The sequence below is a fragment of the Procambarus clarkii genome, chromosome 45 (genome assembly GCF_040958095.1).
Source record: "Procambarus clarkii isolate CNS0578487 chromosome 45, FALCON_Pclarkii_2.0, whole genome shotgun sequence".
Classification (NCBI taxonomy): domain Eukaryota; kingdom Metazoa; phylum Arthropoda; class Malacostraca; order Decapoda; family Cambaridae; genus Procambarus; species Procambarus clarkii.
This window is the reverse complement of record NC_091194.1, coordinates 13,628,478-13,643,433: the sequence shown is the minus strand read 5'-3', so window position 1 is coordinate 13,643,433 and position 14,956 is coordinate 13,628,478. Positions and strand designations below refer to the sequence as shown.

The 14,956-nt window shown below is 45.1% G+C and overlaps 1 protein-coding gene across 2 annotated transcripts in view; it reads left to right on the top strand.

The window, feature by feature from the left end:
* The window catches only part of LOC123769783 (PHAF1 protein CG7083), a 45,808-nt gene that overhangs the window by 1,316 nt on the left and 29,536 nt on the right, over positions 1-14,956 (top strand). For both annotated transcript variants that reach the window (XM_045761035.2, XM_045761034.2), the window contains exons 2-5: positions 1,730-1,812; positions 7,343-7,470; positions 10,450-10,609; positions 11,720-11,939. In XM_045761035.2, coding sequence (XP_045616991.1) covers positions 1,730-1,812; positions 7,343-7,470; positions 10,450-10,609; positions 11,720-11,939 — 591 coding nt within the window. The remainder of the gene's footprint in view (positions 1-1,729; positions 1,813-7,342; positions 7,471-10,449; positions 10,610-11,719; positions 11,940-14,956) is intronic.

The following is a 14,956-nucleotide window of genomic DNA, read 5'->3' as shown; positions in this document are numbered from 1 at the left end:
AATCTGTATTGAAGCAGATTCAATTATGTTCCTGTTATAAGTGATTTTATAATTCAGTATTGAAGAAACCATCTCCCAATCAATTTGGTGAGCATTTCCTGACAAATGAACAAACAAAGCATTAGACAATTGGCCATGTCTTACAGAGTATTTATGTTGCGAAATTCTACACTTCAAATCTTTAGATGTTTGCCCAACATAGAACTTATTACAGTCTTTACAAGGTATTTTATAAATGACACAATTATCACTATGAGGGCTGTTTCTAACTAATAGTTTACCAACAGTATTTTCGTAGCTAAACAATACATGTATCAAAAAGTTTCAAGGCCTTGACCATATTTTCAAACCCAGAGAAATATGGTAAACATAAGACATTCTTTGGGCAAATTTTTTCACTGCATATATTATTATAATATGCACGACGTGCTTTGCTACGGCAAACTTCCAAAAAACTCGGTGGATAACAAAGCTTGAGACCAATAGAATCAATATTCTTAAAGTCTTCATCTAAGAATTCTGGACTCGCAACCCGAAGAACTCTGATACATTGAAGAATAAATTGTCTTTAAAAATTAATCAAAACTGATTAACTTTACATCAGGAGTGACCGGAACAGTATTTAATTTGTTAACTAATTCAAGAGAATTGGTCAAATGAGAAGAGGAAATAGTTCCTAACAATGGGGGCAAGATTTTGGTAAGCCATTTAGAAAGCTTGTAAGAAATGTATCCCACAGAACTGATGACAGGCCTCATGGGCTTGTTAGGTTTATGCGTCTTGACAAGTTCCATAGAGGTATGGTAATGAAGGTGATGAGGTAGTAAGTTGATTAAGATCTTTGTTTACTTAACAACTTCCTCAAGCTGCTATTGAAGAACTTGATGATGTCCTCAAAAGTATTTTTCCTGAGTTTAGTGTATGTTGAAGAATCTTGGAGAAGATCATTCATTTTTTAAATATATTCCTCCTTGTTTAGAATAACAATAGTGCTGGATTTATCAGCCTTTGTTATATGAATTGAGGGGTCGGCTCTTAACTCCTGTAAGCTTCGTCTGAACCTTTCAGGGAAATTGTTTGTTTGAGGGGTCAACATTGAACCATAAACAATACCTTTGGTTAAACATTTAACCAAACACATTTTATTGCATAAAATACACATTTCTAGGTGTCTGTTGTAGTGTTTTTCCTGTAGTTTCGGGACTATATGTCCCCCCCCCCCCCACCTCACAAAAAAACAAAACAATTAAACAAAATATACATTATGCATTAAATTTATCAATAAAAACCAAAACTTTTAAGATTTTCATAAAAACCATGCACAGACTCCTGGAAATACTGTATTAATGCTATAATATTTATTCTAACATAGTTCTTGTTACAATATTTTTTTGAACTATATTCAATGATTTCCTGACCTTTTTTTCACACTATGTTCTAAGATTTTTTCTGTGAGAATAATAAAAAGAGTTTCTAATCACCTAACAGTACTCTATTCACTTATCTGTCCATGAAGGCAATTGGCATACTTCACTGCCAATTTTCTCCTTGATAACCAGCATTGAGAGGAATTATGTATTGTGCTCTGAATGCATTCAGTAATATCAGATTTTTAAGGGACAGTTATGTTTTGCTCTCTTGGTAGCTGTTGAAGCCTGATTCAGGATTTGTTATACATGTACTGTATATGTTATGCTTTATAACAACTGAGCTTTCTTTCTCTTGGCAGGAATGCATTTTAGCCAGGCTGTGGCCATAATTCAGCATCAGGTCGGCACCATTCGTGGTGTGCATGTCCTCTACAGCGACACCGTAAGTGATGTAGACTTTATGGATTGCAGTATTTATTGAGGAAGTTCTACAGACATTCAGATAGAGGGGGTTACTTTTAAATTTCACTACTTTCAATTATCTACAAGTTAGGTTATTTAATATATGTTTTATATTTATTTATTTATTTATTTATTTATTTATTTATTGTGTCCTTGCTCAGTAGTCTATGCATAGCTAGTCATTTCAAAGTTTATTTTTTCCAAATGCCCTCAAAAAATCTTCAATATATTTATCAATTATACATTTAGTTGCTAATAATATAAGTGAAATAATTTAAATTTAGGTATGTAAAGGTATATTAATCATATTATGTGGTTAATAACTCGCTTGGTGAGTTCATCTGAATAAGATCTGAACTACTGTACATAACCTAAGAGCTCGCAAAGTTATTTAAATTGCTAGAAATACTTTCCTTACAGTTTTAAAAGTAAAGATAAATGAAAATAAAAACAAGATTTATCATTTCAAAAAAATTTAATCACAAAAATCTTTGATTAAGGCTTCATCTGGTGTTTGTAAAGAATGGGTTTATGAAAGTTCATAAAATAGAATAATAAAACATTTTCTTCAATGTTTCTGAGAGCTCTAAGGATATGTAGTTCTGAGTTTATAGATGATGAAGTTAGTGCCGTATATACAGGTACTGTAGTTTCAATTTAAAAAGCCCAAGTTCACTTATTTATAAAGTCAGCCTAATTGCTCATAACATTTTCTTTAGTTCGAAAAAGAAAGTCAATATTAAATATACAGTGGAACCTCGGAGTACGATTGCCTCTTGAGTACGAAATTTCAGTGTACGACAACAGTTTCATCGTATAATCTACCCTGGTGTACGACGTTTGATCCACAGTTTGAAGCGCTTGTTCAGTATCCACTCCATTTAATTGACGACCTATGTGGGGCTATACCCAAGCTGTTAAATTCTGGGCCCCGCAATATCTGGAGAGGTAAAAATGTCGCTAACTTTTTTTTTTTTAGTCATATTTGGAAGGGCAACAGGATGGATGGTAGGGGGGCTGGATAGAGGGTGTGTGGGACTGGATGGTCAGGGGACTGGATGGATGGTGGGGGACTGAATGGATGGATGGTGGGGGACTGGATGGATGGTCAGGGGACTGGATGGATGGTGGGGGACTGGATGGATGGTCAGGGGACTGGATGGATGGTGGGGGACTGGATGGATGGATGGTGGGGGACTGGATGGATGGTCAGGGGACTGGATGGATGGTGGGGGACTGGATGGATGGTCAGGGGACTGGATGGATGGTGGGGGACTGGATGGATGGATGGTGGGGGACTGGATGGATGGATGGTGGGGAGACTGGATAGATGGATGGAGGGGAGACTGGACGGATGTATGAATGGATGGTAGAGGGACTGGTTGGATGAATGTTAGGTGACTGGATAGATAGATGATGGGGGGACTGAATAGATGGATAGTGGGGACTGGATGGATGGATGGATGGTGGGGGGGGGGGACTGGTTGGATAGATAGTGTGGGAGGGCACTGGTTGGATAGTGTGGGGGACTAGATAGATGGTGGGGGGATTGGTTAGATGGTTGGATGGTAGAGGGACTGGATAGATGGATGGTTGGGGACTGAATGGATGGTGATGGGGACTGGATGGATGGTGGGAGATTGGATAGATGGGTGGATGGTGGAGGACTGGATATATGGATAGGGGGGGGGACTGAATGGATAGATGGTGGGGACTGGATGTATGAATGATGGGGGACTGGAAGGATGGATAGATGGTGGGGACTGGATGTATGGATGGTGGGGACTGGATGTATGAATAATGGGGGACTGGAAGGATAGATAGATGATGGGGGGACTGGATGTATGGATGGTGGGGGACTGGATAGATGGATGGTGGGGGACTGGATAGATGGATGGCAGGTGAGACAATGAGAGTCAAGCAGGACTGTAGCGGGGAGTCGGGCAGGAGTGTAGGGGGGGGTTGAGTCGGGCAGGAGTGTAGGGGGGGGTTGAGTCGGGCAGGAGTGTAGGGGGGGGGTTGAGTCGGGCAGGAGTGTAGGGGGGGGGTTGAGTCGGGCAGGAGTGTAGGGGGGGGGTTGAGTCGGGCAGGAGTGTAGGGGGGGGGGTTGAGTCGGGCAGGAGTGTAGGGGAAGGGGTTGAGTCGGGCAGGAGTGTAGGGGGGGGGGGTTGAGTCGGGCAGGAGTGTAGGGGGGGGGGTTGAGTCGGGCAGGAGTGTAGGGGGGGGGGGTTGAGTCGGGCAGGAGTGTAAGGGGGGGGTTGATTCGGGCAGGAGTGTAGGGGGGGGGGGTTGAGTCGGGCAGGAGTGTAGGGGGGGGGGTTGAGTCGGGCAGGAGTGTAGGGTAGGAGTGTAGTGGGTGGGAAGATGGACATTCAGGTGTAGAGGTGGCAGAGTGGGCAGGCTGGTGTCAGGGGCAGATTGTAGATTAAGGAGGTTGGTGGCAGGGGAGGCATAGTGGGTGGGTAGGGGGCAGTCATGAGACAGAGTGGGTGGGGGGATGACTATCTGGAGGGGGTGGCACAGTGGGTGGGGGGGTAGCCGTGGCCAGACAGGTGGTAGAGTGGGTTGGATTGCTGCTGTGGTCTAGCAGAAAAGAGATGCTGTATCCAACTAAGACTAACAGGAGCTGGTCACCCCCGGTCCCTCCCCAATCCTGCCCCCATTCCCGTACCCTGTCCTCCCCGCTACCTCCATCCCTGCATCCCCACACCCTGTCCTCCTTGCTACATCCATCCCCACATCTTCATACCCTCTCCTCCATGCTACCTCCATCCCTGCATCCCCACTCCCTGTCCTACCTCTATCCCCTCATCCCCACTCCCTGTCCTACCTCTATCCCCTCATCCCCATTCCCTGTCCTACCTCTATCCCCTCATCCCCATTCCCTGTCCTACCTCTATCCCCTCATCCCCACTCCCTGTCCTACCTCTATCCCCTCTATCCCCTCATCCCCACTCCCTGTCCTACCTCTATCCCCTCATCCCCACTCCCTGTCCTACCTCTATCCCCTCATCCCCACTCCCTGTCCTACCTCTATCCCCTCATCCCCACTCCCTGTCCTACCTCTATCCCCTCATCCCCATTCCCTGTCCTACCTCTATCCCCTCGTCCCCATTCCCTGTCTTTCCCGCTACCCCCATTCCCACACCCCTGTCTTCCCCGCTACCTCCATTCCCACACCCCTGTCTTCCCCGCTACCCCCATTCCCACACCCTGTCCTCCCCGCTACCCCCATTCCCACACCCTGTCCTCCCCGCTACCTCCATTCCCACACCCTGTCGTCCCCGCTACCCCCATTCCCACACCCTGTCCTCCCCGCTACCCCCATTCCCACACCCTGTCCTCCCCGCTACCTCCATTCCCACACCCTGTCCTCCCCGCTACCTCCATTCCCACACCCTGTCCTCCCCGCTACCTCCATTCCCACACCCTGTCTTCCCCGCTACCCCCATTCCCACACCCTGTCTTCCCCGCTACCCCCATTCCCACACCCTGTCTTCCCCGCTACCCCCATTCCCACACCCTGTCTTCCCCGCTACCCCCATTCCCACACCCTGTCTTCCCCGCTACCCCCATTCCCACACCCTGTCCTGCTCGCTACCCCCATTCCAACACCCTGTCCTGCTCGCTACCCCCATTCCAGCATTCTCACACTGGACCCTCCCAGCTGTATCTCTCCCAGCCATGTCTGGACAGTAATAATACAATCAGCTTCCTTCCTACCAGCTGGTGGCCTGGGAGGCAGACTGCCAGAGCGTCTGATCTGATGTTAAACTCTTGCCATTTACGGACTGACTGACTTGCAACTGTGAATGCCTGATTGACTGTAAATGCCTGACTGATGGTAAATGCCTAACTGGTTGCTACCACAACTGGAATGCTCATCTGCCCTTGGTTATGGCTGCCTTTGAATGTTTGACTAATTGACATGTTGTGACTGTAAATGACTGGCTGTGACTGGTTCTGAATGGCTGCTACATAACAGAGGCAGTGAAATGTGTAAAGGGGAAATCTGGAACGAGTGATGTAGATATGAAAGCATTTAAGGCGAGCAGGGGATGGGTTCATGTTATAATAGAAGGGGACGCCCCTTCCATACACTAACACCCCTTCTCCCCCCCCCCCCCCATCCTCACTGTTTGCCATATACTGTATCAATAAAAGTCCTCGATAAAGCCAAAGTGCAGTTAAATGTTAATTTATTTTATTTACATTTGATATTAATTCCTGATTGTTTTGTGTATGAAAAAATATGAAAGTATTCTGTATAAAATGTATTTTTAAGTTAATATTTTTGGGTGTGGAATGGATTAATTCAATTTACATTATTTCTTATGGGAAAGTTTGATTTGGTGTACAAATTTTTGGGTTACGATCCGTCTCTTGGAATGGATTAAATTTGTAGGACTGAGGTTCTTCTGCATATATAAATACAGTGGTACCTCAGCTTACGAATTTAATCAGTTCCCAGAGACAGCTCGTAACCCAAAAATTTGTAAACTGAAGCGAATTTCCCCATAAGAAATAATGGAAAATGAATTAATCGGTTCCAGACTCCCCAAAAAATTAACTTCATAGTAAATTTTATACCTAATTCACCCAAATCTTCAGTACAAAAGTATGTACAAGTTATTACTTACCTTTACTGATGACTCCTGTTAGCGTATGGAAGGCAGTGAGGAGTGGGGAGGAGAAGAGGTGTTACAGTACTGTTTGGAAGGGGAGTCGCCTTCCAATATAACATCAGGCAGTGATGACTTCTCTGAAGTACACTCTCTGGCACATTTTGCCTGCATACCACTAGGACCTGCTTGTGGCTCATTACTTGCTTGTCTTACTAAGAATCTGTCTAAAGACACTTTTTTCCCTACATTCCCTACACTTGTCTGTAGTAAGACATCACATTGTCATTTAAAAGATCGCTGCAACGGCCTGCTACAGCTTTATCTGGGTGAGTTTTTTCAACAAAGCTTTGCAGTTCTTCCCATACTTCACACATTTTCTTTAATGAGGAAGGGACATCCTCTACTGCCTCTTCTCACAACTATTTTCTTAGGTTGAACCTTACCACTGACTTTCTTGGGACCCATAGCAAGATATATAATAATTACTTATGATCAAATACCCAAAAATCCAAAAAACGCTGAAATTCTTTACAAAGAACTCGGCGCAATTGTCACTAGGCAGGAGCCACTGGTAAATTGAGGTGCGATTGCCGTGCCACCACCCGCTAGATCGGCCCATACGCGTTTCAACAAACTCGTTTCCGAGGCAAAGTTCGAAACCAGATTAAAATTTTCCGAAGAAATTGGGCTCGTAACCCGAAAAGTTTGTAAAGAGGAGCATTTGTAAGCCGAGGTGTCACGGTATACTGTGTATATTCCATTTATTTATTTTCACATACACACACACACACACAGGTGTATTTATGCACATATATTACTGGTGAAATTATAAATAAAGCAAAACTTTGGTATTGTTTGGATTTAACAAGTATTCCATCATTTCAGACCTTGCTGGAGACTGACCTCATTTTGAACCTGTCTAATGATGGCATTCAATTATACTTTGACCCCGTGTGTCAAAGACTTAAGATTATTGAAGTGTTTAATATGAAGGCTGTTAAGTTAAAATATTGGTGAGTGCATTGTCTTCACCATCATCAGTTATCATTCTCATCATCATTATTATTATTATTACACATACAGTCTGGGGCATGTGCATTGGGACTATCCACTGCATAGGTTCGAGTCCTCATCACAGCTCCTACGAATTTTCTCATTATTATTATTATTGGTACACTATTATTGTTGTGATAGGCAGAACCATCTTAACAGTATTGTAGGATCTGGGTAAAGCAATGCAATGGGCTCTTACCCAGATGATGACTTCCCGCTCATCTGCTAAAGTACAGGATTACCCTCAGATAGTTATGCACAAATTATTTACTTTTTAAGTATACAGTAATTTGAAGAGGGATTTGAATCCCAGGCCTTTCCAGCAAAAGTTAGAGTAATATCCACTTTATCAAGAGATCTCTCATGAACAATGTGGCAGCACGGAGGCCTTGGACGTCTGCCCACTGTGTCTATGGAATAAAAGGGATATACCTGTAGAATGTTTGCTTATGGTTTACTGTAATCGGGCACAGTAAGCCCGTTAGGCTTATCAAGGTCCCCCATGTTATTCACTTAAAAAACTGAGAAAGCCTTATAATTGTTATTGGTTCATTTGCAGATAGCATTATGCATTTGTACAATGTTAATGCTGTACTTAAAAAGTAATACTGCACTGTAATTATTACTATCTTATGATAGCAGTGTATACCTACTTATGGGTGGTTTTAAGGGGTAAACAAACTGCACCTGCTTCCAGTCAGTTAACTTAGGCTAAATGCCTGTTAGTGTGTACCAAAAGCACAGTACCTAGTTTACAGCAGTATCCAGCCAATTCTTGAATTGCAGATGAAGAGTCACAATAAAGTGGCTGAAGATATGATGACCAAACCACACATCTGAAGATGGAGAAACGACTGATGTTTCAGCCCTTCCTGGACCATTATCAAGTCGTGTGTGATAATGGTTCAGAACAGACCGAAACTCTGGTGTTTCCCCAACTTCTGATGTGTGGTTTGGTTATCACTTTTTGAGTTGTCACACTGGGCACAAAATGATGTGTACTGTATTTAACACTTTCGCGCTATCTGGACGCGCCGGCGCGTCCCGTTTCGTCTAACGCTAACGCATAGTGGACATAAAGTTGAGTCCTCTTTTAAAATATTTGTATAAAATTCAATTTTTATCCGATTTACTTTGGGTTTGTTTCAAACTGCGCGCTATGAGGCTCTCTTTCTCACCACTAGGCTGCATGGTACAATAAGTTCATGAAAGGTGTGGATAACTTCGATCAAATGGTATTTTGTCCCAAACGGGTTGCAGGTGGGTGACTTTAGCCGTTTATACTGGTAATGCTTCCCCCATATCATGTATTATATGCATATGTCTGTTTAGGGAATTTTATTCCGATCAATATACAACCAAAAATAACTGTGTGCAACAAGTATAAACTTGACAAACATAACAAAAGTAAAAACATTTCGTGTGTGTTTGACGCTCACTGATATGTTCCAGCGTTGTTTTATATTTGGCGCTATTCTAACTTACGCTTTGTTGATATTTTTTACCTATGGGCACATAGAACATTCTATTGCGAACACATTGACACAAAAATGAATGACGTACATAGAAAATTAATGTCATGAGAGTGAAATAAGTATAAACTTTCAAAGCGCCGTGCGTCGTCCCGTCACCGATACCGGGTAACAATTTCACCACTTCCCACACTCTTGCGGGCGGGCCGCATCATTATTCTACGCTTATATTCATATCACCGTGTTGGGAATTTCATTGCGAGTCCATTGATACCAAAATTAACGCTGTAGAATAAGTGTGGAGGTGATTACAATCCCAAGAGTAAAAACATTTTGTTGCTGATGGGCGCTCACGGCGAGTCATCTTCGTAGTTATTTATTTGGTGCTGGTATCCCTATACGTTTCGTGACTTTTTTTACTGATGTTCTTCTAGAGAATTTTATTGCGAACACGTTGGTACCAAAATGAAATACGTAGCATGAGAACTAAGGTCAGAAGAGTAAAAAGAGTATACACATTTTTGTTTTTACGCTTAAGCGATAAAAACGCTGCGCGCACATTCAGTTGGCTGAGTGACCTTTGCGGAAAGCGCGAAAGTGTTAATTACCTGAACCTAACCTAATCGACGACCCATGCATAGAAAACTTTAACTTTTGTGAACCGCTATTATGTATAGTACATTATACTTTGTCTGTTGGGAATTTTGATATCATGATGTGATGTATTATTCGAGAGGACAGGTTGCGGTATCAGTTGAGTATGAGCGTTCTATGGTATCAGGTTATCAGTGTTAGCTAATTTACTCATTATTGTAACGGTGTTGGCCAAGAATTGGTCTTCAGTACATCTGTAACTATTATCATTATTAGTAGTAATAGTATTACAGTACTGTATTATTATTATTTATTAATATTATTACTGTATTATTATTATTACTATTATTATTATTATTATTATTATTATTATTTATTATTATTACTACTGTACTATTATTACTGAGTTATTATTGTTTTAAGTCATTGTATTATAACAATCTCATTGCCATACACAGAGAGTAATCACACTTAACTAGATGTGTCAATGAGAAAAACCGTAGGAGCCGTGATGTGGGTTCGAAACTATGCAGTGGGTGTTCCCACGCACACACCCTAGTAGACTAGGCCACAACGTGGTCAAATATGTGGGTTTCCTAGTTGTCGTGGCCTTAACGCTGTTAAGGCCATAGGTTCGAACCCTCATTATGGCTCCTGTGGATTTACCTCACGTTCCATTTTTGATGGATGTGAGTCATCCTTATGTGTATAATTAACTTAATAAATTTATCCACGAGTTCTGTTATAGTCATGGAAATAATATTTTTTGAATAATTCAATTTCACAAATGACAAATATCACTTGTCAGTAATATTGCTTCAGGTTAAAACCAATTCAATAATGCTGAGTGCTGATCAAATATTTTACTTGCAGTGGGATACCTTTTAATTCGCCAGAAGTTGTCCCAAGCATTGAACAAATTGACCATTCATTTGGGGCCACCCATCCTGGTATTTATGATTTGGAGCGTCAGCTTCTTATAATCAACTTCCCAGGGCTCTCTTTCTACTTTTCTGTAGACCAGAAGTACCAGGTGAGTGATTAATTAGTGAGTTTTTCATTTTTATTAATGCTGGTATCACAAACTGTTGAATATTCTTTGATAAGCTGATAAAAAGTCATTGTAACTTTGCTGAAAATTAGATGCCCAACCCACAAATCTGAAAATAAAGGAATAGATAATGTTTTGGTTCATTCTGGATCATTATGAAGTTGACTTCATAATGGTCCATGATGGAACAAAATGTCGTCGATTCCATTATTTTCGCATTTGTAGGTTGGGTGTCTTCTCTGATAATTGAAGGTAATTAACCAGCCAGTCCTCTCATTTTGCCACTCCATAAAAAGCTGCAATGGTTTTTCCTTAATTAGAAATGTACTCACCCAAGCAACCCTCCTAACCTATTGAGGCCAATGCATAGAAAGTTTAATGTTATGGGGGCTTTAATATTTATTAATACATCACATTTTAGTGGATTGGTTAATTCTGTAAAAAAGATGACTTGACCAGGTTAGATGATGGGATGAATTATCAAGAGTTCCCTAAACCAGTATGACTGTACACTATTTACACACATTATGTATAAGTATCTACAGTATAGCAGTGTGAGGACAAAGAGGGTAGGTTATGAGGACTTAGTAAAGGAACTGTGCCCAACCACTTGGACCATCAGGGACTGAATTCTGACCGTGGTGTTCCATTGTCGGGGACAGGAAGCCTGTTAGGCTTACTGAAGTTTTCCTAAGATGCAACTCACAACAGTTAACTTTTTCCTGGTTATCTATATACTGCTATGTTAACAGAGGCATCAGGTGAAAAGAAATATGACCAAACTTTATATATCCTGTAATAGGAATTGAACCTGGGATCTTCGGCTCCCTGGAGCTATGGGGCTAATATACAATTCATTAGACCAGGGGACTAGTCACAGGAGTTCAGCCTACTGGGGACCATGAGCCAGAACCTGGCCCCCTCAGAGAGGCACAGAAAGCAATGGCCCTGGAAAACTCCCCTGTGGTTGGGGGGTTTTCCTTGTCTGCTATTGTCCAGGGTTAGGCCTGGACAATAGTTGACATAAAATTTAGATTGTAAATCTAGGGAAATTTCTAATTCGGTTCATTTTTGTTCTTTTCCTTATTCCAGCCGTGCCTAAACAAGGGCTTAGGCTCTCTGCAGTTTCCCAGTGGAGCATCTCCAGTGGTGTCTAAGATGCTCATATATAGTGGAAACAACCCAAATGATACTAGAGCCCCACCTTTGCCCTCCTCATGCATACATAACCTTATACATCTAGACTCGCTGTTGGTTCTCCGAGATATGGGCAAGACAAAGGGCCTGTCACTCAACCTTTTCACTGATGATGGTATGTGCTTTCTTCCCAGTCAGTATTTTTGACTAATTGTATATATTATATAATTACTTTGAAGTCTGGAACATTTCTGATGGGAAGCTTCAACAAGCGGAAGAATATTGTAATGTTTGTGTGCGTGAGTGTGTGTGCAAATGCTAATGGCAAAATCTGCTTTTCTGTGGGGAGCCCCTACGGCTCCCTGGAGCTTATCGGGCTAATGTGTGTTATGTTAGACCGGGACATTAGCTAAGGAGTTCAGACCTACCAGGGACCAGCGCCAGAACCTGGCCCCTTCAGAGAGGTTTCAGGGAGCAATGGCCCTGGAAAACCCCATATGGTTGGGGGTTTTCCTTATCTGCCATCGACCGGGGTTAGGCACCCAGAAAGGTAGGCGTAACAAAACAAACCCCACATGGTAAGAAACTACAACAAAAACCGAACAGAGAGGTAGAAAACTCCCTACAATCCCAAGGAAACAAGCAAACAAGCAAACATCACACTTTACTGCCGCGCCGATCGTCCGCGCAGCCCTCCCCACCCCGGGAGGGGGAGGGGGGAGCCCCGGACCTACCGCGCCGGCTGCCAAGCTCCAGTTCGTTCGCTAATGTCAACCGGGATTGACGCTTCTCTGGCCTCAGTTTCCTAGGCGGTGTTTGCCTTGTGTGGCGTTCACTGCCGTGTGTTGTGGTGTGCGGTGGCCAGGAGTACTTCATCAGTGCCGGGGCTGCATGTGCTTAGTGGCTGACTTCCCTAAGCGCCCTGTGAGTACTGCCCTTGCGTTACAGGGTTATCTTCCCTGGGGCGTTCGGGAACCATTCCCGTAGAGGTTCTTGCTGCTCGGCATTTGCCTCGCCCTTGGGGCCAGCTGGGGCTTGGGGCCCTTGTTTGGCCCTGGGTAGGGATTGGTATTGTGCTGGTTAGGGCGTCAAGGTGTTGCGCAGCCTGCCACCTAAGCGGCGGCCGGTTTCTGTTGCCTCTGGAGACGGTGTACTTTTGCGGGGTTTGCCCCCTCCCCGCTCAGCTCGTTGTCGCCGTCTGGGGGCTTAGTGGGCGGCTGCCGGAGTGTGATGCTCCTTGGGACAGTCCTCTGTCCTTTTCTAGCCTTGTGCTCCTGCTGCCGTCCTCTCCAATTCTGCTGGGCATCTTTTCCTTTTCCTTCTGTTTCGTTTTTCTCCCCCCTCTTCTCCTATCTGCTTGCCGTTTCCTGCCGACCTTTTGCTCGTTCTGGTTCTTCCCTTGGACTTCTTCTACTTTGACGCCCGGGTGCTTGAGGAGGCATACTCTTGCACCCGTAGAACTGCAGTACCCGACGTCGAGAGCGAGGGAAACCTTTTATTGTCAATCCCCACTTCGTCACTGAACCCGATCTCGACGGACTGTCGGTTTCTTAAGGTGGCGTTTGTGGGGCGTATACTCACGACGCACCCCTAGGAGGCCCCGACAAGATCGGCGATAGCTTCTTGTTGGGTGTCCTGCCTCTAATTGTGGCTCCATGGTGGGTGTGGGGGCACATTCGTGAGTGAATTCGTAATTTCGTCAAGATGATAACCCCTGTTTCGGCTGCTTCTGGCTTACCTTTTCAGGCTCGTGGGGTGGGCGACCAAGCCCCCGAGTCGGTCCGTATTGGAAGACCGGGCTCTGTAGCCTCCGCTGCATTGGGCCCCGACCTTGCTCCTCCTTTGGCCTCTCTGACTCCTTCCCCTGGCTCCCCTCCCTCCTCTGTGGTTGGGTCGAGCCCCAAGCCCCCAGTGGTGACTACCTCATCCCCTGGCGCGGCTCCTTCTCTAGTTGTAACTACTGCGCCTTTTAACCCCTCTCTCTCTGGGGGTTCTCACCGCCGTTCTCGTCACGGCCGCCCTCGCTCGATTCCTTCCAGTTCTGCTACCTATCAAGCCTTGTTTGGTCCCGCTTCGTGGGCCAAATATTTTGATCTCCTCCCTCTTGATTCTGCGCCTCCTGACGATTTCTCCCTTCATCGACATCTCATCGATTCCGTGGATGCCTCCATTACTTTTAACCCCACTCGTCTCGGTACGCGTGTCGTTGCTGCTCCTTCTCAGGATGCTGCTTCCCGCTTGGCTGCCTTATCCTGCCTTGGCGAGACCCCCGTTCGGGTCTCGAAGAACGCTCAATTGAATGCCAGTGTTGGCACTATTTTGCTCCCGCCCCATGTTGCAACCGGTGTTCGGGACCTGCGCGACTGCCACGACGATATTCGCCATATCCTCGCTGCCCAGGGCCATTCTATTCTCCAGGTGGACACGTTTACTCGTCCCCCTCGTGGTAGTCGCCGTCAACCCCTCCGGGTTGTGAAGATTACCTTTGATGGTAGGACCCTTCCACCCTCTGTCATTCTTGCTGGTGCCAGGTGCTCTGTCCAGGAGTACATTCCTTCTCCTCGGCTCTGCAACAAGTGCTGGAGGTTTGGGCATGGTGCCCTCCGCTGCTCCGGGACTGTATCTCTCTGTCCTTTGTGTGGTGGCGAAGGTCACTCTAAGTCGGAGTGCACTTCTCCCCAGGCTCGTTGCCTCAACTGCGGTGAGGCCCATCCTACCTTCTCCCGTGCGTGTGTCCATTACAAGCTTGAGGCGGCCGTCCTCAACCTGAAGCACCGGGAGCGTTTATCTTTTCCTGAGGCGAGGCGCCAGGTTCGCCGGCTCCCGCCTTATGCTAATATCTCTTATGCTCGCGTGTTGCGCTCTTCCTCTCCACGTCCTTCCCGCCTTCCTCAGACTCACAACCGTTTCCGGGCCTTGGACCCTGATGCGCCCACTGCCCCCTCCTCCGTTCCTTTGGGTTCTCTCCCGAAGGATCCTCCTCCTGGTCCTCTGTCTGGGGTTCCCCTTCCTTCTACCCGGTCTGTCGTGTCTTCTGTGTCTTCTTCCTCGTCCCCCTCCGATCCTCCTTCCCATCCTCTTCCTCCATCTCTTGGCTCTCCCCACCGCCTGTCGGTGCGGGCGGATGTCCATCGCTCTCCTAACGGTCGTCGTGTGTGCTCTCGTTCGGCTTCTCCTGTTGAGACACTGGAA